At 41.2% G+C, this 25,856-nt stretch overlaps 2 protein-coding genes across 5 annotated transcripts in view; one reads left to right on the top strand and one right to left on the bottom strand.

Moving 5' to 3' along the window:
* Positions 1–643: 643 nt before the first annotated feature.
* On the bottom strand, positions 644–21,963 carry txlng (taxilin gamma). Of its 4 annotated transcripts, none has more exons than XM_038694350.1 (11): positions 21,914–21,963; positions 19,164–19,272; positions 18,407–18,557; positions 14,003–14,094; positions 11,121–11,291; positions 10,470–10,664; positions 7,467–7,586; positions 7,247–7,321; positions 7,024–7,116; positions 6,830–6,925; positions 644–3,860 (listed from the first exon to the last, which is right to left on the bottom strand). In XM_038694350.1, the coding sequence occupies exons 2-11, from the start codon at positions 19,254–19,256 to the stop codon at positions 3,486–3,488; spliced, it is 1,461 nt and encodes a 486-aa protein (XP_038550278.1). In that variant the 5' UTR covers positions 19,257–19,272; positions 21,914–21,963; the 3' UTR covers positions 644–3,485. The 4 variants fall into 4 exon arrangements, with proteins under 4 accessions (XP_038550278.1, XP_038550282.1, XP_038550280.1 ...); XM_038694354.1 differs by lacking the exon at positions 21,914–21,963 and adding an exon at positions 21,816–21,838; XM_038694352.1 differs by lacking the exon at positions 21,914–21,963 and adding an exon at positions 21,584–21,783.
* Positions 21,964–24,420: 2,457 nt separating this feature from the next.
* Positions 24,421–25,856, top strand: part of ccdc102a (coiled-coil domain containing 102A) — a 91,114-nt gene continuing 89,678 nt past the window's right edge. Inside the window, exon 1 of the mRNA XM_038693225.1 lies at positions 24,421–24,571. The gene's annotated coding sequence lies outside the window, so the exon portion shown is untranslated. The remainder of the gene's footprint in view (positions 24,572–25,856) is intronic.

The following is a 25,856-nucleotide window of genomic DNA, read 5'->3' as shown; positions in this document are numbered from 1 at the left end:
TCATGCAAGGAAAACATGAAAATGTTTTACATTTTTACTTTTGGTTAGCCAGAAAACCTCTAGATAGGTTTGTCTTAAGGAAACCTGGACAATAAGATTATCTGAGCACTGAAATGCTTTTGGGAAACCTGATCCTCATCCGTCCAAACTGTGATTGGTTAAAGCTAACCATGACGGTCATGTCCAGGGAAGCGTTCTTTCATACCTTATTTTCCCACCTGTGGCTATAGTTACAAAATATATCATCCTTCATGGCTGTGCTTTGAAGAAACATTCCCTGCTGTTTGCCTCCTGTTCATAAGGTACAGAAACTCTTCAGTATTTGGCTTGAGTGAAAGGTGTGGGACTAAAGAAGTGCACTTGAGGGAAACACCTCTTTCTTTTTCCTCTCCTCTTTGTGTTTTTACAATGTGAAATGGTCATGTTTTGTTTCCTGTGCCACAAATTGCAATAAAAATTTTATAACTTTTCAAAAATAAGTGTCATTTGTTGACATTTCCATAGACTGAGGACTGGCTGAACAAGCTCATTAGTATAGTCAGATATGCTGCACATACAAATGCCACCTCCTACCCACTTTACTGTCATACTCAAATGACACAAGACCCAACAGTTACTTTAGAGGAAATGAATCCATAGTTACTGCAAATTCTACAAAATGTTTATTGAAAAGAAAGACAGGGCTATAAGAACATTGTACAATCAGAGGGGGGGGGATGGGCTCCTTTTTCTCTTCTTTCACAGTTAGTCTCACATGCAGAGGTAGATTCTGACATTACCTGAGAGTCAATCTGGGGCAACACCAAACAGAGGCGTGATTAGACCTGTCCCATACTGAAAAAAATAATGCGCACACCACCTGACCCTGTACATGTTCACATCAGTTTTGGTTTTAAATCCACACAATCTGAGATTAAACAAAAGAAGAAATGTAGAAAGTCCAGAAGAAGTTGGATCAAATAAATCAGACCGCAGGGCAACGTCTCGGAGAACATACCTAGTTACACACAGATCATCCAGCAGGCAGGCAGTCTACATATTAATGAAAATTATTTGTCAGTCCACCCCTGTGATTCCCACCGACTTTACAATATACGGAGTTCCAAAAGTACAGCCACTTCAAGAGCAGATGCTTGGAGCTACAGGTTAAACAGTGCTGTGGGAATCGGGTCCTTCACCAGAGTAACAAGCACTCTTCTTGCCAAAACGTGCTGCACTTGGATCAGTCTTCGTTATACCCTTGCACACAAATAAAAGAATAAGGATGAAGATAAAGCAATTATAGCTGGTTAGATGTCTGCGTCGAGAATGACACGCTTTCATATTAAAGATCGTTTGGGCCCGCTGCAGAACACCACCTACATTATGTGCTGTTGCCGTGGGTAATGGAGAGAGCAGGGTTAAAGATTTGATGCAAGTGTGTGGTGGAATCTGATTTGAGGGGTTTTTATTCTTTACACCCCAACTCTGACTTGGCGCTTCTCTGTAAGCCTGCTGAGCTGACCATATGAAAATCAAATGGTCCATTAAAAGAAACTGAGATGCAGATTTAAATAAACTTGTTGCATATGTACTGAGCTTTCAGCCCTTTACATCATTTTAGCTGACGGTTGGTGATGGTGGGATTATTTCAGATTTAAATGTGTTCTAGGGACACAAAACAACAATGGGAGGTAATACTCAGATTATGAGATTCAGTCCTGGTTGACCTGAGTTTTAATAATGCATATCCCACAGTGCCGTTCAAAATGACACGTGGCTCGATGACTGGGCGCAGCAAACACCCCTCGAGTGTCAACTACAACAGAGGAGCAACTTGTGTATCTGGAATAAGCGCGGGCTCAGAGGCTTCATCACATAGTACTGCCACACTCACATCAACTTACACATGACATGAAATGCACCCTTGCACTGGGTTTAGTCTTCTGCATGCTGTCCAGAATCATTTCCTGTTAGCCCCTTGTGTTCAGATTGACATGTTAAACGTTGGCGTATTAGGGTCACTGTCAGGAAAACAAGAACAAAAATAACAATATATAATAAATGACTTATTACTTTCTCCCATGAAAAAACAAATTACTGAAATGTGACTGTTTTTGGTCAAAATTTCAACTTTATTCTCAAAACATTATGGCCCCTTTCTCAAAATATTTCAAATTCCCCACCACCACCACGACCGTGGCCCTAATACCCTGTAGAATTTGAAAGTGAGGAAATGACAGAATACAGATCCATTGAATGGCTGTTGGAAAAATTGCCACCCATAAATAGCAAATATAATGGCATCCTTTCTTGTGGTGATCTGGTAGAGCTATAATTTACCAAACACTGCTGTTCAGACGAGGAAAGATCAACTCTGAAGCTGCTAACTTCCTGTACAAGGCGGCTAATTCTAAAGATGGTTTTGGTCATTGTATAAATGTTTTACGTTAAATTAGCAACGAAGCTAGCCAGTAGGGCTGTCACTATTTCCAAAAATGAAGTTCAAACAAACACATGATTTGTTAAATGTATCTGAGTGAAATTCACAGACTGATTCTGAACTATGTTACAGAATCATCTGCTTGGCCTCCTCTACCTCACGTGACCGTCAGCCTGACTTTTATCCACAATTTCGCCATCTTCGCTGTTGAATCTAAAATGCTTCGACACATTGCGTCTCAGGTGGTTTGGTGTCATGATTATGTTTTCAGCCACTAGTTTTCTCTATTTCCATTTGCAAAGCAAACGATAGCCTATTTTACTGACGGAGCCGGCCTGGGCCAGCTTCAGAACTCAGCAAAGTGGCCAGCTTGGTGGGCCATCGTGGCTCGACAGGCACAGTAGCTTACCAACTGTCCCACAAGTTCTCAGCACTTACTTCACGTCATGCAGATTCATTTTGCTGAGTGATCTGATCGAGGAAGATTTATTATTACTTCCTATTGTTTTTATCACAACATGGATATGTTTGCACTTGTTTTACTCTACGTCCCGTTTCCTCTTCCAGCTTTTCTGATCACATTTCAGGCTGTACGGCTACATTCATAAAAAGTGACCTATGACAATATGCAACTGATATCAGCACTTTTGAATTTAATCAAACTAGGATTTCCAATGAGACATGACACTACAGGGAGAGACCATGTGAAGAGAGAAATAAAAAAAGGCCAATTTGACTTTCAGTCTGACTGCATGGATATTCCCTATGAAAATACAGTTGTGGTAGAAAACAGGGAGTACGAAGCGCTCGCCACAAAGCCAATTATTACAACCAATGTAAAGGTAGAATACAATCCTTGATACTATCATTTTATTTTTACTATCGCACAAAAAAAGATATGGGTTCAGTTTCCATGTAGAGACCTGGAGAGGCAAGTCTAGAATTAAAAAAGAAATGAAATCTATCTCCATTAAAGATCATTTTTCCGGATAGTTATGAACTAGGCCGGAGGGTGTGGAGCCCTGTCCCACCCGTCTCACCTACACAGGCCGTGTAGGCTCGCTCAGTCCTGCGCTGTGGCTGCTGTTTCTGCAGGCTGGCTGGTCTCCGTAGCAGTAGTGCTTGTGTCAGTAGCAGCCAGTGTGGGGTCCATTTCAGGTGGTCTGGGAGCTTGGTGGATGCCCTCCGTCTCCAGCCTGATGCACCGTGCCAAGCCCTCCACCTCCTCCTCCTCCTCTTCCTCCTCCTCCTCTTCCCCAGCTGAAGGCTCCTGTGGCTGGGCTTCAGCAGGCGCTGTGGTCTCTTTGTCTCCCTGCTCCTGGAGGTGGCTGAGCCGGTTATTGAGGTCATTCCTCTCCTTCTGCAGGGCTCTGCACAGCCTCTCCAGCAGCTCCAGCTTCCCCTGCAAGGCCTTGAAGTGTCCGTCACGCAGAGTTTTCTACAAAAACACAAAGTTCATTTTTCACCTTAAGCCCTGGATATACTTGCTTTTTAACAACGCGTAGTGTAGACGGGCGTCGGCCACGCAAACGGCTTTGTTCACATACTTGCCTGTGTACTTTGCGTGTACCTGGAGGATTAAACCTGAATCCACTAGGGGGCAGACCAGGATCGGGTCATCCCTCGCCAACACCGGATTATCTTCTTCCGACACCAAACACAGCCACACTCGAGCAGGTTATGATTTTAATGAGACGTCATAACGATCTCGGGAATTGCGGACTAGCTCCAGGAGTGTTATTGTAAAAATCCTTTTTTAAGTCTGCTGCTGACCTTCTTCTTCTTTTGAGTTTAATGGCGGTTGGCAACCAACTGCATATCGCCACCACCTGAGCTGGTGTGTGGAACAGGAGATTGCTGCTGACCTGCCGGTCAGAAAGACATACTGCCCCCACATTCATGTGTGGAACTTCATCTCGGACACGTAGCGTTAATTCCTGGGAACGTGCACAACCTACGCTCCACAGGAACGCAGGATACGCGTGGCAGCCATCTTGCGTACTTGAATGCGTAGTTAACAGCAAGTATGTCCAGGGCTTTAGAAATCGCCTTTAAGAAGAAGTAGTACATGGACATTAAGAACACATCTGTCAGAGCTTTAAATCACATCCCTGTTGAGACTGACAGCTGTGGAAAAAGCTTGAAGTGGACCTTGGGTGACGCTTATCTTGTCAAATTGTTTCATGGTGTTGTTGGCATTTAGGAAATCAAAGGGAACAGACCAGAATTGAATTCCCCTTTCTAGACAAAAAGGAAACTTTGACAGAGAGTATAACAACAACAAATTAAAATCAGGCCTGCCAGCCTCACTTTGTTTAACATAACCAAACTTATTCACAATCATGAGGAACAGAATTCTTGCAAAATCCTCCATAGATCAGCCTCAACGGTACAATAAACAAATGTGTTCAGACAGAAGGGAATTTCAGAGTCTGGTGAAGTCAATGGAAAGATGGGATTAGACACTAATTCGCTCGGGGTGGTGGGAACTCAAACTGCGTCAAAACCATTCGCTTATCTCAGGACTTTATGAATCTACTTCATAAATGTAAAAGGGACAACAGGAAAGAGTAGAGAGACCATCAGCTCAACCCACACACCATGGGGTGAGTAAAAACAATGAGTTTTATTAGAAAATTTGCAGTGAATAGACCTTAAGATTCTACAGCAATGCAAACAGTTCTGTGAGCAGCGGCTCTGGAGCTAAACGCTGACATTAGCACGCTAACTTGCTGAAGTTTGAAGAGTAACTTGCCGTTGCCGTAGAACGCTCATTTTCAGGTTCATACTTGTATTTAGAGTTTCTTCTAGGAAATGTCTACATGCTTTAATGTTCCAAACACATATTTCTCATACTGTCCACTGCTTCAGCACCTCTTTCCCCCCTCTGTCTGAACACTCCGTTTTACTGAGCCTGCGTCATTAATGACTTGGGAAGACTTCAGATAGCCTGATATCCCAGAATGCATTTCTCCCCCGAAAAGCGGAAATGTTGGAGAAAACTCACAACTGTAAGTTATAATACTGCTGTTATTGTGTATGTGTGTGCTGTTAGTGTGAATGCAGCTTTAAGAGTTTTTTATGCGTGAATATAGTTGTTTAAACTCCAAATATGTGGTTAATTTCTCAAGACCGAGCTGATTTAAAAATTTGCTATGATGTTTTCGGAGATGTGAGGTCCTGCCCATTAACAGGTCCGGCCGTCATCAAGTCCGCTGTTGTTCCAATTACTTAATGACTGTTCCTGGGAGTTTGTACTCCCGAGCTGAACTTGCCGAGTCCGAGCTTAAAAGTACAGAGGTCCGAACTTGGGGAACTCGGTATTGACAAACAGCCCAACTTCCCCAAGCACAGAAGAGGGGCAGGGTTTAGCGGCACCACACTAAATCAAAGCCTGCTATGCGAGACCATCCCTCACTGATTACTGTACAAAAACAACTTTATTCACTGGTTTTGGGGAAACTGGATCTGAGGTGAACGAGAAAATAGTGTCCTCTGATGTCCTCCGGCTGTTCTGCCTCCACTTTAGCAGATTTACAGAGTTTGTATGTTACTGGTTACTTTAGCAGCTAACTACTGCTAACAGCAGCTGCTACTAAGTTAGCAACTGGGTTAGCCGCGCAGCTGGGAGGGTGGGGGTCGTTTCCACCCCTTACATTACTACAGAAGCTTTGGACCGCTGGTTCAGAGCCAGCTGAGCTACTGTTAGCAGCGGCTAACAGTTTTGTAATTTGTGTTAGCAACAAGTAAAACTAACTGTCCATCAGGAAACCTTATAAATCACAGAGCTGAGGCAGAGCAGCCAGAGGACATCAGAGGGAAATATCGTCATGACCTTTCCTTCAGAACCGTAAAAGCACTTTCTGTGAGACACACTGAACAACCTCCAGCTCTATCTATAAGCTCAGATGACCGCCAACTCTGGAATGTGAGCTGGTCTATGTAACTTTGGGGGTGTAACCATCCCAATGTTATGTAACATCTAGCGCTTGTAGGCATTAACTACATTACTTACGTATTTACATAGCTACAACAAAACATACTGACCGGTTAAATGAACAGCTGACACCTAATAAGCTTTTTTTAACGCCGCTGGTTAACTTTACACAGTGCTTTAAGCACATTGATTCATGGATTTATTACTTTAAAACGTACAGAAGCCCTAAGCAGCAAGTAAGTCTGACGAACACACAACCCTTAGACCCAGAGTCTAACCGGGAACACTGACATCCAGTCTTAAATTATCCTTGGCCCGATGCCAAACTTACTTTCCAACTTCTCAATCTCAGAAAGAAAGCAAATAAGTATATTTTCTAAAATGATGACCTTTTCTTTTATTATTTTCATTGTTCTTAGTCTACCAAAGCAACCAGACTCAAAGAGAAGAGAGAAGATCATAAAAGTCACCTCCTCAGCCATCTGCAGCAGCGCCTGGTTGTTACTCTCCCATTTGGTCCTCCACTGTGTCGTCTCCTTCTCCAGCTTCTTGATCTTCTTGGTCATCTGGAGGTAAATCCAGACAGTTAACAGGTAGCAGAGAAACCAGTGAGACACAAACAGAAACTTGGTGACAGGAAGTCCACGAGCGGTTTTGCCCTTACCTTCTCCATCTCTTGTCTGAAAGTTGTGAAGACCTCGTTGCTTTTAGCCAGAGTGCTCTGAAACTCCTCGAACTTGTCCATGTACAGGGAGAGCTAAAAGATCAGAGCAGTGACGGGTCACATTCAACCCTTTCAGCTGGGCTGATGCACACCAAGACTTCTACAGTACATTTCCAGTGTTTCTGCCTGCAGTGATCCAAAGTTTGTGTGCGTCTGTGTTTACCTGTTGTTTCAGCTGTGTTTCTTGGTCCTTCATCAGTTCACACTTGCGTCTGGACTCCGTGGCATCCTTCAGCAGCTGAAGCATCACAGTACAGTCAGTTCTACAGCTCTCACTTTCAGTACCAACATGGTCCTTTAATGCCTCAGGTTTTAAATTTGCTCATGGTGCAATGAAAACTAGAACGGCCATCAGAAAATGAACAGGCACTTTGTGTACTCACAAAGTCTCTCTCTCTCTGCTGCTTCTCCTCGACTTCTTTCATCATCTCTGTGATTCTTTGCAGCTTGGCGTCCATCAGCTGCTGCTGCAGCTCCTTGTGCTTGAACACCTTGTCTATGTGCTGTCAGAGGGACACATCAGATTTCTATTAGGCTGGACACCTGCTGTGAACATCTTTTCAATTAAAGCTCCGTTGGCAGATCAATTTCAACATAGACTTTTTGCTTCATTACTATCTTCATTGACTATGTGAGGCACGCCATGGCTCAGAAGGTCTAGGTAGGTAGGTTTATTGTCACAATACAACAAGTTAGAGAGAAATTGAGTTTTGTAACTCCCTTCTGCTACATAGAAGACAATATACATTAATAAAGAATCAATTATGAAAAATGGTAACAGAAATAAACTATCACTGGAGCAGTGCTCATCTAGTAATTCTGGCTCGATCCCCGGCTCCTCCACCCTGCATAGCAGCTTCTGCCATTAGTGTATGCAAGTGTGGGTGAATGTTATGTAGTATATGTTGAAAAGCACTTGGAGTTGTTGGTGGTCTAGAAAAGCTAGTGCTATACAAATACAGTCCAATTAACATTTGTCAATAAAACAGCATCTTAATACAACTTTTTCTTTGCTACTCTTTAAAAAAAAAAATACATTTTTGCCTGTTTTGCTATTTGTCCTTGTCCTCTGGTTTACTAAAATGGCATAACATGTAAAACTAAAAAAAAAAAAAGGAGTGAAATTCCAGTTTCTGGACTACGACGATTTCTGTTTGCAGTGGAGGCTATAAAGGAGCTCACACATGAAAACACTGCTTTCAGTAGCCTATGATTTTTTACAGATACAGATACGTCAAAGACGTGGCCTCTTTAGGTTTGTCACCTTCTCCGTTCCTCTTTGAAATTTTTACAGCTTAAGTTACTGCCTCCTGATGGAGCTTGCTACAGTTATGCTACATTCACATATATAAAGGTGACGAGACCATTGATAGGGCCCCATGAAATCTGTTTTTTAGGGCCTTATGTTTTCCGTTCTGTTTTACAATTTAAGCACATTTTGTGATGAATCAACTTCCACAATTCAATAAGAAAATATTACAAATTGAATCAATATCAATGAATTTGATGTTTAAAGTGCATTGTCCCTGGTAAATAAATCAATTTTAAAAAATGTATCATGTAAATATGCATATAGAAATAATTAGGGATTGACTGATATGTTTTTTCCCAGGCCAATCACCATTATTAGTAACCAATTAGACCAATAAACGATATGTAGAACAGATAAATTTGCTTTAAAATTTTTAATCTTGGTGTCAAAATTTAGAACACAAAACTTTGTTCAAATTAAAAAGATTAAAGTTAATTTTAATGTTTAATCTTTATAAATAGTAAATTAAATGAATTAGAGATCCATCCCAGAGATGAACTTGTTAACTATGATTGATAAATTATCATAAACTTTGTCTTTACCTGCTGTCATTTATATTCTATTCTTTTTATAGTGTTAGGATTTTATTGATTTATTGGTTCTGTTCTTTATCTATACTATTATTGGTTTTTCATTACTAAATAATTGCCTTTAAAACATGATATTTAAAAAAGAATAAATTCAGAACAGTAATCAAATTTAATATTTTATTTGAACTACCTTCAGATCAGCAACAAAAGTTAAGTTTACAGCAGCAAAGTAACAATATAAAATCAGTATCCCACTAGAAACAAATGGAACATGTTAAATACTAAAAATACTGAGTAAAGTTTAGATCCGTGGCAGTCGTCCTCCTCTGCTGCTGGTTTCTCTCTACAAGAGTTTACAAGGATTTGCTAAATGTTAAGGTACGCAGCATCTCAGCTCAACAGGCTACAGACAGACATTTCGTTTTAGCTTGTTTAGGACAAACTAGCTATTAGCAGAGCTAGCACACGTGCCTGTGTAAAACCTTGTGGACGAGACAGAGCAGAATAAAACATTGCTTTGTACACGTTCCTGCTTGTTGTCCTGATGCAGTATCGGCCTTTTACTGCAGGTTTTGCTGCACTTGCTTACACTAACGGCCGTAGTTATGGTCAACTTTATAAGCTATACTGATCTCCTCTCACTTCGCTCTACAGGGTGTGAGCATGCGGAGCTCTGCTGAGAGGAGGTGCAGGGGCTGCTGCGTGGTGGCTTGTTCTATTGGCTACTTCCGCACAATAGTCAGTGTTGATAGGCTATTACTCCTGACTTTTAACCAATCAGCTAGTACGTTGGGCAGAACATTGCACTCACCACTCTGTGGGCTTGAGCTGCATCAGAGCCAAAGGAGCGCATTTTTTAAATTAATTCATTATATCGGCAATCTGTTTTTAAAATGGCCCGTGCAGGGATGGAAAAATTGTAAATATCGGCGCTGATAATCTGTCAGACTGATTACTGGTCGACCTCTAGAAGTAATGTAGGTGCAATTATTTATGGGGACAGTTCACAATGAATGCATTGTTGCAATACATGTACTATGAATTGTCCTCTATTAAATAGATTATGAGAGTTACTTAACAGCCTCCAATTGCTGCTGAACACACACTATAAGTAGGTCTGACATAGACTACTCTCATGTGAGCAACACTCCCTGTTTACAAAGTTTACCAACACTTGCTTACTCACTTGCTGGCTTTATCTTGCATGTCCACTGTTTTGTGGAAAATTATATATTTTTGTCATTCTTTCGAGTGAAAGAATGATAGGGCAAACTCTGGTAGCCAACTGCTGCTTTAAAACGCACCCACTCGACTTGGTATTGAATTTGCTTTAATTTCGTTTCTACAGCAGCAATACCACACTAACCAGGTTTTATAACCATACCCAAAACAAAATTATTTTTTGTGATACCTAACCTTACTATAAACACTTTTTAAAAACCTCTCCATAGGTTTGTACTTGATGCCGTAGGTGGCACTAGCCATGACAAGACAGGCTAGGGTTAACACAACAAGCCAAGTCAGGGAACTATGAACAGTCTTACCTCCTCTCGGAGCTCGTACTGCTCAATGAGCTTCTTGAGCTTCTCGGCCAGCTCCACGTTCTCCTGCCTCAGCTTGGTGTTGTGGGAGCTATGCTGTTCCATCTGCACCTCGATATCACTCAAGGTCATCTGGAAGTGCAGCATGGCCTCCTTCCTCTGCTCCTCGTACTCTCTGGACCGCTGGGCGTTTTCCTCCTGTCAGGTGACAGGAGAGGGAATGAGAGGAGATCAGCAAGGAGTTTAAATGAAATCTGCTAATCACACTAGCAGCAAATGACTTCAAACAAACAAAGGCACCTGCACCTTGGACTGAACTAATGTCAACTTAAAGAAGGGCCTACTTTGTCAGCAGGAGAAAATTTATACGAGAAGAACCAAATGAAAGTTTACAGTGAGAAGAATTAAGGGATCATCAATGTTATTGAAACAAATACCACATCACTCCAGTTGTTCATCTATCATGTTACTAGTACACTACTATTTGGATGCGCGCTAGATAAAACGGCTTTCCTGACACTTTAAACTGTATTGGTCGTTAATTTATGTTCTGAATGTATTTTGTGGTTTTCTGTGTGACACTGCAATTATTGTCAGGACAAGACAAAAGATGCAGAGGACATCGATGAATCCAGTTGCAGTAGGCTGGTGTACCTTCAGCGTCTTGTTGTGTCTCTGCAGCTCCCTACAGAGGCTCTCAAGCTTGCTGCGGGCCAGGATGGCCTTGCTGTGCTCCCCCTGCAGGTGGATCTTCTCCTTTACAATCTGAGACTGCTTCTTCTGCAGGGCTTTCAGACGCTTCTGCATGCAGCGGCTCTCCTCCAACTGAACACACAACACATGCAGTCAACAGAAAAAAAATAATAAAATAAAATCACATTATGGTTAAACTTTTATGGTACCTTTCCTGGATAAATAAACTACTTGAATCCGTTCTTCTCCCCACACTCACACCTAGCCTGCACCTCTGGTCTCTCACGGCAAACACGCCACTTGCTCCGCCTCTTTCTGTCTCCCTCCCCCTGTATGTGTCTCTACTGACTTTCTCCATCAGCAGTACGTTACATAAAGTTGCATGTTTAATAAATTCACCCATGATTCAGTTTTCAAGTGCATCGCATGTGGATCGAAACCGAAACTAACATTAGTGAGTGACATCTGCAGTTGTACGTTCATTGTCACTCCATAAATGTAAATTTTCTTGTGTCCGTTAATATCAGATAACATCGCTCTCTGTGTTTCTCTGCAAAATGCTAAAATGGGTCGCCAAATATACTTTGGCAGGTGCAAATATACCTGGCCGGCCAGCCCGCCCAACTAAAGTATGTCGATAACACTGTAACACTGTGTTTAAAGTCAGTGCAAGCTGTAAGTCTATATTTTTGATCCCCCCACCCCAAAAAATAAAAATGAAAAAAAACACAAGGGGGGGAACCAAGGTCTGAACCGAACCTTGGATTTGGTGTATCGTTACACCCCTAATAGTTAGTCAACAAAAGTAGGTAGCAGGACAAGTTTGCATTTCATGTTTTCATTAATGCTTTGTGACCATGCATTACAGCACCAGAAATCAAGACTTATGGGAAAATCAACAGAAATCCACCACAACCTCAGAAAAAACAACTGTGGTACTCCACAAGTCCGGTTCCTTCCTGGGGAGTATAAACACGTATAAACAAGTATAAACACCACTGTTCTCTTACTGCTCAGGAAGAGACACATTCTGTCTCCTACGTACTTTAGTGCGAAAAGTGCAAATCAATCCCAGAATAGCAGCAAATGACCTTGTTAAGCTGGTGGAGGAAACAGGTACAAAAGTCTATCTATATCCACAGCAAAACAAGTTGTATATTGACATAAGCTGAAAGGCTGCTCAGCAATGAAGAAGCCATGTGTAGGTTACGTGTAGGCTACGCCGCCGATTTTACACAGAAGTACAACTCTCACTTAAGTCAGTCAATGTTTGAGGCTTAGAATTCATATAGCTCAGGGGTTCTTAACCTTTCTGGCAGTCTGACCCCTTTCTGCAGCTGAATGAGCGCTCTGAGTTGAAAAAAATTCAACTTGTGCCCAACAACATTCGCGTTTTTCCCCCCATTGTTCAATCTAATGAAAGGAGAGACGGACCCTCAGTTGTGCTCACGGAAGTTTACAGTTGTTTGGATTGTCCGCAGTCTGCAACAGTCTGTCCCCGACTCATCCAAAAAAAAGCCTTAAACCGACCCATCATTAAGACGAAGCTGCTGGACCAGCTGGTGGTAGCCTACTACCAGCGGTGTCTCCTCTTTCTGAGGGTCTCAGTTTCCCTGTTTCCTGAGTGTTTGTACACCTCACACACTCAAAACAGTGCCAGAGCAGCGCTCTGCGTTTGGCAGATGTTTTTTAGCAACAAAAGACTCAAACCTGTGAGTCGTGATCAAGTTTCTGCTAATATGACCGTTATTACTTAGCGGCGAACCAAAGATTACAGATCGGCCAGCTATAATCTTTGATTAGACTGACAGGACAGCTGTTTCGGTGGTTGCCTAGCAACCTAAAAAATAATTAAATAATAATTCTAAATTCAACCAAAAAAGGCATTGCTGTGTGACTCGCATTTTCAAACCTGCAAAGCGCTTTCTGTCTGATGGGGGCCTGATTCTTCTCTGGCGTTTTATAGCGGTTGGCATCACTGCCACCTACTGGATTAAACAGTGCAAAATATCTGCAGTGTCCGCCCAAAGTGATTCCATTCATAACTGTAGTCTGTCTAGTTATTTGTATGGGTTTTTTTCTATTTTTGTGTCTATAACAGCATTCTCACGACCCCTGCATTTGTTACACGGTCTGGACTCTATTCTTATAGAGTCGTGCTGTTTGGTTTGAGGAACGCTCCCGCAACATTCCAGCGATATTCCCGTTGTCTGTTTTTACAGTCACTTAAATGTCCCAGAGACTCATGAGGTGGTCGTTGTTTTTGCAAGCCTATGCGTTAGAGACTAGACATATTAAAGGAGTGGATAACGTAATAGCAGACGCGTTGTCACATTATTTACGCCACTTCTTGTTCTCTTGTGACCCGTTTTTGTTTTCTATGTCTGTTTTCTCAATTTGCTTCCCAGGTACCGGGGTTTGCTGAAGATGGAATGGGGGAAAGCGGTAGTGACCCCTGTGTGATCCAGTGAGGCCACTCTGTGGCAGTGAAACCTCACTGTTGTTAACCATCTTTGTTCTGTTGAGGTGACTGCTGATCGGGTGCACCTGGGACCTGTGAGCCAGGGGAGATAAAAGGTCCACTTGGTCAAACTACTTTCTCTTCTACCTCCTCTGCAATCCAGACATAACCATGGCCTGATCACCCCGACTGCCACATCTTGTTTTGAGTTATTTATGTTACAGAGACCGGTCACTCTTTTGTTAAATAAATCACTTTTGATCATTTATGCTGCCTTGTTCTCTCTTTTGTCATGACCCTTCAGCCAGGTTGTGTCCCGACCCCCAGGTTAAGAACCACTGGTCTAGCTGTTCAAATGAAGACATTCACGTATTCAGCTTACCAGGTCTGCATATTTCTTGCACAAAGCAGCCAGTTTCTCCTCCGGAGTGGCTAGGGAGTTCAGGGCCTGCATCAAAAGCACAACCTCTTTCCCTGGAACATAAACCACAGCAAAATGAGAAAAAAAATGAATGTACAGGGATGTTTTCACAGTACAGCACTGGTAGACATTTCATTCAACAATTTCAATTCAATTTATTTGCATGGAATGGTAATCATTTGAAGGCTCTGGAAGTCAAATGCTGTGCCTTAGTTTAACCTAGTTAACTGGTAAACTCCACGTACATTACTACTATTTCAACCCTTTTTGTTAGGTCAAATTACTGCTAAACACAGCAAACACCCAAACTATTCTTTAAAAATATCAAATTTACAGATGACATCGACACCTCTTTTTACCTCCTATATATTCATTTCTATTTCATTGAATAGAGGTTCAAAAAAACTCTGTCTGGTATAACCTGAACTTTCTCTACTTTTACCCGCAAAATAATAAACTTCCTTTTTGTATCACATATACATTTGTTTCCGTCCTTTTATTTGAGATAAGAAGGTATTATGTCGAATAAAATCTTAAAGAAGAGACCAGAATGAAATTTCAAGCAAAATTATATTATTAAATGTACTTCAGGCATAACAGTAAATTGTTTTCTGAACTAACAAGATGCTTATTAATCATTCGACTTAAACCTCCTCACCAGCTGCTCACTTTCTACAATCACCCTCTTTGCGCAGTTCAGGAGGTCTGGCCTCCTGGTTCTGACAGTCCTGGTGCCACAGAATGCCACAGTGTTTGTGGGTTCAACATGTTTTACATACTCATTCTTGATCTCTGGGGAGAACAGCTGGACCAGAAGAAGATCTGACAGTGTATCCGATACTAGACTGGACCACCAACTTTCTTTTTTATGTTCTGCTTCAGCCTCTTTTTCATCAGCGATTTTTAAATTTGTTGGTTTGATTACTACACCTGGTAATTGTTGCCACATTGCCAGACCGCTATGTGAACGCACACAGGGTTGTGGGATTACACTGCAAACATTTGTTTAGAATGAATGAGCAAATACGGCATTGTGGCGGACATTCTTTATAATAAATAATAATCTTTATTTATAGAGCACTTTTAAAACCAACGTTACAAAGTGCTTTACATAAAGCAGTTATGACATAAAAACAATACAAGAAACAAAAGTCACTTCAAAATATACTATACAAAATCTGGTAAAATCAGGGAATGCTCTACGATAAGAGTATGTTTTAACAAGGGTTTTAAAAGAGTTTACTGATTCAGCCGACCTAATTTCCTCGGGTAGATTGTTCCAGAGCCTCGGTGCCCTAACTGCGCGCCGCGAAAGAGGCGTTTGTCACGACATTCGCTGGTTCGCGCAAGTTCAAATTTTTCAACTCGTTTTATTATCTCATTGTTTGTTAAGAAATCCAATACCAATAGATGACCTGCGAGTCTGGTTGGTTTGAAGAGATGGCACTCTAAACCTTCTGCCTGATGGTAATAGCTCATACTCGCCAAATAGGAAATGTGATACATCTCTAATAATCGCCTTCCTCACCAGTCGGGACTCGCGGGTCATCGTCATGCTAGTTTGCTCTACTCCGGCAATCTTACTGGACATATTAACTATCTTATGCAGTTTATTTTATTATTCACTGACAATGTGAAATACCAGGCAATGGAACAAAAAGTTAGTATGCTTTCCACAAAGGAGCAATAGAAGAAGACCAATATATCTCTCTCTCACATTAAAAAGTCTTAGTTTACGCATAATATATAGACACAACCTTTTATTATAAATAACATCTGTATTAAAATTCCACAACAGTTTAGCATCAATTATTGTTCCTAAGTATTTATAGTCATCTACCATTTCAATACTCTCTCAATCCAGAGTAAGTGGTTGGTGGGTGTTAACACTTCTGAAGTCAAAACTGATTTCTTTTGTTTTCTTGGTGTTCAACAGAAGAAAACTTGCCCTACACCAACCCACAAACTGCTCAACCCACTCCCGGTAATTGGTCTCTTCGTCATCTTTAATCAAGCCAACGATTGCTGATTCATCAGCAAATTTAATAGTAACTTGCTCAGGTGTGTTGCTTGTTTACCCACCTCTTCTGCGGTTATAACCAAGGGCTGGCCATGGTCCAGATATTGCCTAATCACATTACTAACATCTCTTTTCTTCTCCTCCTTCCTTATCACTGTGTACACTCCCTGCCATGCCTGCCTTAAATCATTGTTCCTCATCTTCCCTTCTATCTTCAATTTATATTTTTGTTTACAGTCGTTTATTAATTGCCTTATTTCTTTTTGTACAACTTTCATTTAGGACACCTCCCCTGCTCAAGAGCACGCTTCAGTGCTTCTTGAAGTTCCATATTTATCCATGGTTTATCATTTGAAAAACCTTAATGTTTATACTATATAGGATTATACTGTCCACACAAAACTGTATATAATCTGTCACCACAGAGTTAAGTTCTTCCAGGTTCCTGCAAGTGTCAAATAAGGTATTCCATGTTGTACAGTCAAAACACCCTTTAAGACTCTCCATCAACTCTTCCCCTGACTTATAGTAGTTTAAACAGTTTTTAGCTCAGGATTGCTGGATTTAAGCCTCTGCTTATAGTGGGGGACCAGGTGGACCACATTGTGATCGGAGCTCCCAAGAGGTGGCTTTGGATACCCCCCGTAAGCATCCTTGATATTTCCTAGACACAAATCAAGTGTCCTCTCCTGTCTTGTGGGACAATTAACGTATTGGTAGAAGGTAGGCAGTACATTTTTGATCCAACCTTATAGGGTCGCTAAACCCTGGGATTTGTAGCATAGAGTTGTCAATTGTCTCCTTGAGCCATGTTTCAGTAAAGCACATTAAACAACTTTCCCTGTACTCTGACAGGTATCTCACTGCAGCCTGACGCTCTGAATTGCTTGGCGAGAGATTGGGCATTTGCTAGAATCAATGTCGGTAGAGGTGGCCTACTTCCACGTGCATGAACCCTCCGGCGTACCCCACTGCGTCCTGATGTCCTTCGGCCTCTGAAAAGTGAAATGCCGTCGCCATAATAATATTGCTCCCTCAATTGCAATAGTTGGTCATGGCTGTAGCGGAGAATGCCATTCACTGAAGCGGCAGTCTGCTGAGGCTGCTCCTCCGCGTAACCGCATATGTTCAGAGTTAGTGTTTGAGGTGGCAACAGCAGGTAGATCGCCAAAATGGTAGCATATAAGAAGGCTGCTAACTGCATCCTGATCCTCTCCCACTTTTCCTGTCATTCAGCAACGGTTCTTAAGCGATGTTGACATTTAAGTCCGTGCAAACAAACAAAAATCACATAGAGAAAAAGACAGAAAAAACAAACAAATCTGATGTGCTGCATGCACCCGTCGCCACTGTGAAGTGCCGGAAGTCTATTATACTGAGAGGACCTGGCGAGCTGTGTAATGACAATCTGCTGGCTGAAGCAGCTCACGCTTATCTTCACTCACGCTTCTCAGCAGCCAGCTTCTGTGCACATCCAGTTCCACCGTTGTTGTTAGCTTCACATGACAATGGAGTTCTGCTGGACTACTACTTCATATTTATATAAAAACCAGACAAAACTTCAGAAAATACGTGTCTGTAACTTTATCCCAGCTATTGTTGTACTTTACTGTGAACAAGTTAGCATAGCATAGCCCTGATCAATCTGAACTCCATTCAGAAAACAAACATTTTGGAAGTTGTTGTCCTGCTGTCTTGCTGACAGACCTGACAAAGCATGAATTCATATGTTTAACAAATCAGCATTATATTGTAGTTACTTCTGCATCAGTTTTATCCGTTTATTGCAATTAAATCACAGCAAAAGTTTTACTTTGGGTTCATATAGCTGTAGTATTCGCGGGTTGTGTTTACTCGCTTATCACGTTGTGTGTGAACACTAAAATGTCCAGCGGTCAAACTCGTGCGAGTAAAGCGAGTGTGTGAACACACCTTTACAAATCTACGTCAATCAAACACAAAAACTAACAAACACCCACTGAACCCATCTAATCCACGTCTTACAAGATTTAAGATGAAGAAGTGTGACGCACAGTAAACAGGAACACTGGGCTGCTGTTACCGTCAAGTAGATATTATACGGCGATATCATGCTGAATATATTTAGCTACCAAGCGAAAAATCTACCCGCATTTGATGCTTGGTGGGTGTTAACTTCCAGCCCTGGATACATGTTTTGTAGTGAATGTTACAGATCCAACTTCTTAAGATTGACATTGTGAGTTTTATAGAAATAGTACTAGGCACAAATTAAGACATGAGACCTAAATGTAAAACTACCATCACATTAATGTAATGAGAAGCATGCACCTAGTGCTTGTAAGATACGATTGTAGTGTTCCTACCAAAAGCCTTGTCCTCTGCAGTCTTGGAGTCTCCTCCGGGGTCGAGCTCTGCTTCTCCCAGGTCGCTGGGACTGTCCTCTCTGCCGGGAGTTTCCCCCCTCTCCTCCTCCTCAGCACAACACAAGCCCAAACCAAACTCTGCAACCTCCTCCTGACAACACACATCCAAATGACAACAAAGCAGCTGTAACGTCTCGCTGAACAGCTCATTCAAGCAGGCAGTTTTCACTGAGCAGCTCCACTAAAGAAGCTGGGGGTTTAATGCCTTGCTTAAAAGGTGCCACAAAGTGGCTACTGGTGGAAGGAAATGTTACTCACTACACACCTTTAGTTTTCTCAACCTCCATTTTCCAACTGGTGTGAGGTTTCAGCACAGGCTATCTCAATACTTTTTTGCTACTAACAAAAATATGTATGTGTAACGCAGAGTATCGCCTGAGATGTTTAAGGTGATGTATATTTTTCTGGTCAGAAGTTTCCTGTTTTTGACACAAACTTTGCCAGTTACTCCCACTTGTGTTTGAACAACATTTAACACATTTGAGAATTTTAGCTTCTTCCTTATTTTCCTTTCAAAAAGTTTTGTTTTTGTATTGGTACTGTAACAGCACTACCACTGAAATAAACAGTAACTTTTAGAGAAACAGTAGCAGCTTATCCATTGCCGCTTTCTGAAACACTGACACTTCACAGTGACATCAATGTCAAACAAAAGAACATCCACAAAGCACAAAAAAACTATGTTGATAGTGTTTACCTGACATGGGCTGTCCAGGTCAGGTGGAGAGTCACTGCCTCCCACTATTCTTCTGGTGGCCACATCAATCTCACAAAGCCCTGTTGTCTCCATTAGTCCTGATCACAAGCTAGAAATTCATAGCAAACCAGCGCTGTTATTCAAAATATAAATGAGATTGTTCCATTAGTAGTGGAAGTCACAAACAGCATTAAGTGGATGGTGTGGCTTCAACTATTAGTGAGGCAAATACATACGATGCAGAAATTCAGTTTGAATGATACATTCATAAGGCTTCTATCAGAGACCAAAACACTGCACGGCAGTCCACAACCATTTTATACTGTTTGGTTTGATCATGCTCAGTTATTTTAAAATCACAATTATTTTGACAAATATAAAAAGAGTGAAAGAGACAGTGTTGCATTAGCCTGGTGAGCTAACAGCCAGTAATTGGGAAAATACAGCAAAAATGTGGGTTTGGATCTCAAATTTTGCAACACCAGCTGGATTCAATCTGGTCAGGAGGAAGTAATTTCAGATTAGGACACTGTAATCTAAACTTTGCCTTAATAAATACAAATTATAGAATAGTAAGAATTATGAGAGAGTGCATAGAGTATCATGCCTGAAGTGTTAAGATTACCCTGATACAAATCAGAAAACCATTACGAGTGCGAGACTTCTATGGACTATGCATCACAAGCTGCCCATGTATTTTCTGGGGTATTTCTGATTCAGTATTTGACATAAAACTTGAGGAAAAAATTGATTTGTTTTAGTTACAAAATCCTAACTGCAGCTTAATCGTATCTTTATTTAGTTTTGTACTAATTACAAATGTATACCTGTCATCTCTGTATCAGCCTGTGTATCAAGATGCTAGGGGACACTGAACAGCCAGAGGGAGAGTGATGCTTTTTTTTTTTTTTTTAAACGCTTTTTGCTTGGCAGAAACGGGCTGTCAAAAGCAAATACATACTTGCAGCATTTCCTTTGGGCGGGCCAAAGAAATATATATATATATACACACATATACATACACACGCACACACACACACACGCACACACACAGACGTGATGGCAACAACTCTGTGTTGATGTGCTAACTTACAGGCTAACAGCACCACGACTAACAGAGATAAAGCAGATTCCCATTCCAGCCATGTCTGAGTGTCAAAACGCAACTTCACTGAACATTTGCTTAACGATAGCTTCTACAGTAACTGTGGCTGCTGCCATGTGACAAGGTCTGACTAAAAGAAACAAGCGTATAACGTTAGCACTTTCTTAGCAATACAACAAAACTTATAGCCAGAAAGCAAAAGTCAACCACGTGTAACTTCAGCAGCAGCGGGAGCAACTCTGTCAGTCGTCTCAGGCCTACAAACACCAATATTTACTTTTCCATCATTCTAGGTTAACTAAGTTAGTTAGCTATTGGTTTAGCAGCCTCACATCAACATTTACATTAAATGATTCCAACAAGCTTCAGATCGCTTTACATTTCATCCCACGCTTAACGTTACATAACTTTAAGACAGAGAGGTGACACACGACAGGTAACTTACGGAAGCTAATAACAATGTAGCTAGCTTACCTTTTGTTGGCTAACGTTAATTGGTGTGTGACGTTGTGATGTAAGCTAACACAAATTAACGTGTTTAATGTATTTTAAGTTAACGTTACTGTTGATAAAGTTAACTTAACTCGGCCTGTCAAACACCGCCATCACGTTATGCTAGTGGTGCTGTTGTGGATGGTACAATGTGAATGGGTGTAGTGAACGCTGTAACGTTATGTATTGAGGACCGTTCGGAGTTGAAGAGAGAGTTTAAGATACTCAACCAGTAACGTTAACGTTAAATATCAGACCTAACTTCGCAGCAGTTTCCTACAGAACTGACACGCAAAACAAGTAACCTTGTGGCTATAACGTTAACTTAGCTACGTTGTGAACTGCTTTAAATTGCGTGTTAATTAATCAATATGAAGAAAACGTTGGAATGTTCTCATATGAGAAAACTAAACAGTTTTCGTATATCCTATGAAGTCCCCACACAATATGCCTGTAGGATTTTAAACGATAGCTACTTTACGGGGTTTTCCGTGTCAACCAACTTCAAAAAGTTCTACTACAGAGATCCGTTTCAATAGTAGTATAATACGTCAGCCGGATTGAAATAAAATCCATAATATATTCAAAAAGCTCCTAAGAAGTTAAGTACTAGCAATGTGCTGTTGCTGATTAGCAAGGTAACTTTAAACTTTCGAAATTGTGAAGGGAGTCTTGTGTGACGTTCCACCAACTGAGGAAAGAACGGCGCGTAACGTTACGGGTCCTGGTCATGTTAGCTACTTAGCTAAATGCACTTCATAATTTATCCCTGTAACTAAACTGCCGTTAACAATTGCATTGTATGTGTATTACTCAGACATACCAGGCTGTATCTTGGATAGTAAACAGCGCAGCTCGTTAATTAACACCAGTTAGCCATGGAAGTGTAAAGCAAATGTCTACCGTAAGCTAACATTGGTTTGCTATTGTTAGCAGGGCTAATCCTGTGCTAACAGCTAGTTGGTGACTAACGTTAGCCGTGCTGACTAACACCAGAAGTGAACTTTACTTCGGAAAATACCAAATGTGTGATAATGAATGTAAAATCTACATACTCAGGCTGATAGTTACATACTGCGTTGTAATTACGTCAAATCAGCACAATACAATACAAGTAGGGCAAATATGTTGCTAAAATAGCTAGTGCGTTTACCTGTGTGTTTTCAGTGTGGATATACGCGAACCCAGTTATAAAGCTAGCTTGGACTGCCAGATAACAAGGAAGACATCCGGTTAGTGTTTTTCAAAATATAACCGTTGTCGAGCGTGTCCACCATAGACTGTATGGTGTCCACAGGTCAGATACTAATACTAAAGCATTTTTATTCCATCATTTATAAAACGTCCAGTCTTCTGAAACATTGTAACCATTTTTACCTCTATGTGTCTGTTCTCCCGTTAAGCAGGCTACACATGAATGATTCATTCATTGATTTGACACCTGTTTTTACAACAACAACAACAATAATAATAAGCTTAATTTAAGTATAACATTAATGCATTTTACAGAAAATATACACAATCACACAAACTGCACCATACCTGTCATGTCTTCGTATTCGGTGCATGCATTAACTTGGCGTTTTTAATTTGAAGGTAGAACCCATGCAATTCTGGTAGTACTCGAGCTAGCTTGATGCACCTAACTCAAAAGCAAAAGCAAAAACCTCCGAGCTCTTCTTTTTCTGGGACGTCAGAGAGGGCGGAAAACAACAGCCACTTAATAACCCATCCCAACAACAACTACGGCGCAGTGGATAAGACAGATGATTTTGGTGTGAGAGATCGGGGGTTCAACTATCCACCATTGTGTTCCTGAGCAAAACACTTAACCCCTTGTTGCTCCAGAGGCGTGCGACCTCTGACATATATGGCAATTGTAAGTCGCTTCGGGTTAAAAGCGTCAGCTAAGTGAGTAGATGTACTTACAGCATCTAAGCCACTTCATCCAAATTTAGTCGTCTTCAATTATAATTAGCAGCCTTTTATGTTGACACATGAAATTTGCCCCCTAAGAGAGAGTAAACTGTTAACTGTGTTGGAAGCAAGTAACATTGTGAGGGGAATAGAAATCCCCATGATACTCATTATTACTATTCTGGTATGAACCTAATAGAAATTAAAATTTTAAATACAGTAGCCTACTTAAAGTATGCAGACATATCAGTAGAAGATTAGATAACATTCATTTTATTAATCCCACACTGGGAAATTAAAGTATTAACAGGCAGATCACTTACAATAACAAAATAATAAGGGCAAATACAGAGTACTCTATTCATTGTTGCTTTTAGAGAATTGGAGAAATTAAAATGTCCCGTTGTCTGTGGAAGTTAAGCACCAGAAGGATTACCAATGGTCCCTACATTTCCCATAATGCTATTGTTAGACCCTCCTTGCCATGGAAAGGACTGCATTTGCAACTCCACACCTGCAGTTTGTAACACGGGCTTTATGTTAAAAAATAAATGTTACATTCAATTAGTATTCTCCAAGGTGACCCCAGTGAGAGTCAAAATCAAAATGCAGCAATGATCCTGGACCACTGTACATGTTGATTCAAACATCAACATGCGCTTCACCTGTATCATGGTGGGTCAAAGAACGCCTACCTCTAGTGGACCAACGGTGGTGTTTGTGAGTTTTCCTGACTATTATGGTGACTATTGTTTATAAACTGATGTGGGCCTTAGAGTGTATTCTGCTTTATTAGCTGATATTGAGGCCCTGTCTTAAAGAGTGTGTCATTGTCAAAAGTTAGCTTTAAATTAAGTGTGCCAAAATAACTGAAATAACCACATATTATTTCAGCATGGAAAAACTACACATTTCATAAAGTTGGAAGAATTGGGGGTCATAGGGCGCCATCCAGTCATGCCATTGACCCATTTTGGAGGAAACTACCATCAGAGGGCGCCAGTGTTGTGTTTTCTTTTACATTTGTCAAGCTTCAAATAGTTGAGACAATCTGATTCTATTTTATTAGCTGATTTTGTTTAGTAGCCTACTTATCAGACCAGTTGGTCCTGTGAACTGTTTAATTATTGACTGATTTTGAGACAATAGGCCCCTGGCCACAGGCATTCTTCTTTAAGCCGAGCCCTCTGTTGTCAAACATTTAAGCTATTCAAATTGATTTACTATTTTGAAAGTGAACTTACTGTCGCACTGCTCGTGCTGCTTTTTTTTTTTTTTTAGGAACATAGGGCAAATAAATAAAGGCTATAGCCTGTTTGGTAAAATTAAACAAAATAATAATCAGATGCAGAAGATACTAATAGATAGCCTACTAATCGAATTTTGAAATCAGTAAGATGCTTAATCCATGATTATTCTCAGCATTGATATTTGTATTATACTTCTCAGTTTATTGGTCGGTAATTTTCTTTAAAATATCTTTCGCGGGTTGTTATGCAGCTGTAGGTGGGTGAACTGATGGATCACATTCCACCAGCTCTCCTCACGGTGCTGTAGTAATTTCAACTGGGAGGTCTTTACTCAGCCAACCAATAAGCACACGGCTTGCGTCAGGAACAGCACCCGATTGGCGAGAAAGCGGTCGTTTGTTATCGATATCGATAGCCGATTGGTCGAGCGCGTTGTCGAAACCCTCGAGACCCGCCCATTTTCTCTCCTCAGTGGGGACGTCGCTGTCCATCCAGCTCCGAGGAGGAAAAGAGCAGCAGAAAGAGAAGAACCGCCGGACGGAGGTTTGGCAGGAGAAAAAGGGGAAACCCCGGCTGCTTCACCAGGATATTAATACATATTTCAGGGCAAGATAACAGCAGTCTTCACCGGCGCTTCCGTGACGGTACGTTGTCTGCTTTTGTTGTCACAGTGGCTGATATAGTTTGACTGAGTCCACTGCTTTGAGACACACTCACAAATGACACGAAAATCATCTTGTTCTTTTTTTCTCTCCATGTGCATCGGATTTGTGTCTACTTTGCAAACAGCAGACCTGGTGTGTGCTGTGGAGGGATAGTTTCTTTGTTGGTTTCTCCTCGCTGTGTCAGATACATTGTTGCAGGAAGGAAAAAGCACTTTCGGCTGTTGAGGCCACTGTGAAGTTCACACAGTGGGGCTCATTGACTTTTTGAAGTGTTGAACTCGTTTTTGTAAATTTCTTACTCCATGCACAGTGAAGAAAATGAGTTGTAGAGTGTAGCCTGTAGCAAGGCTTTCCAAAGAGGAGTGGGGGGGCGCCTACCTGAAAGGGCACGGCTGTCTTCTCCAGACATGATGAATGTCCCCGCTGCCTTATTCTGCAGAGGAGACAATCTGAAAAAATCTGGAAGTTCAGTCGAGCCTTACCCAATTTTGCATAAACTCTCATATCTAACTCTGTAACCGTGTCAAGGATGCATTTACCCATAGCTGCAGGAGGGGTTCAGTGAGAGCCAGAAGGCGAGCTGTCTGAACAGTATGAGATGTGACCTCAGGGTTGATTCACACTTTGCAATGAGCAGCTCACTAGAAAACTGAGAACACCATCTGTAATGATTGGGAGTATGCCGAGATGTAGTCTTGGTGGTCTGGGATCCGCTTCATGTGATCTGTGTCATGTAGGTATCTGGCTGGGTTTGCCCCAGTTTGTGACTCTCATGTTTAAAAAAAAAAAAAAAAAAAAGAAGAAAGAAGGTCATTCAACAGCACTCAAAACTGTTTTGAAGGTCTTCACAAAATCTTCAATAATGTTTCCATCTAAATATTTTAAGGATATTGTTTAACCTGTTTCCAAAGTTGTGACTCTAGATCCTAATCCCAACAAAGATGGTTTGTGGATGTGACATATCTCCATGGCTGCTTTGTCGGATGTGTACCAACAGTAAAATGTTTTATTATCAGTTATCAGTATGCTACGTAGACTACTTGCTTTTATACGTAAAAATGTGGGGATGTTTTTCTTGTGTTGCATTAAATGTGCGAGCAGTTGTTCAGCGGCATTCTTGGTTTTTCAAAGATCATCAGGCACTGTCATATTTTTTAAAATAGTCATAGATGAATAATCGGTTGGTGCCTGCCGATGCCTGCACTCACAAGGCAGATAAAAAGAATGAAGAGAATGTCTGCGGCACATCTGCAGGCAGCCGTGT

This window comes from Micropterus salmoides, unplaced genomic scaffold (genome assembly GCF_014851395.1).
Source record: "Micropterus salmoides isolate LMB-PRFRI ecotype aquatic unplaced genomic scaffold, ASM1485139v1 Ms_hic_scaffold_3, whole genome shotgun sequence".
Lineage (NCBI taxonomy): Eukaryota > Metazoa > Chordata > Actinopteri > Centrarchiformes > Centrarchidae > Micropterus > Micropterus salmoides.
The sequence above is the reverse complement of the archived record's forward strand: the minus strand, read 5'-3'. Positions and strand labels throughout refer to the sequence as shown.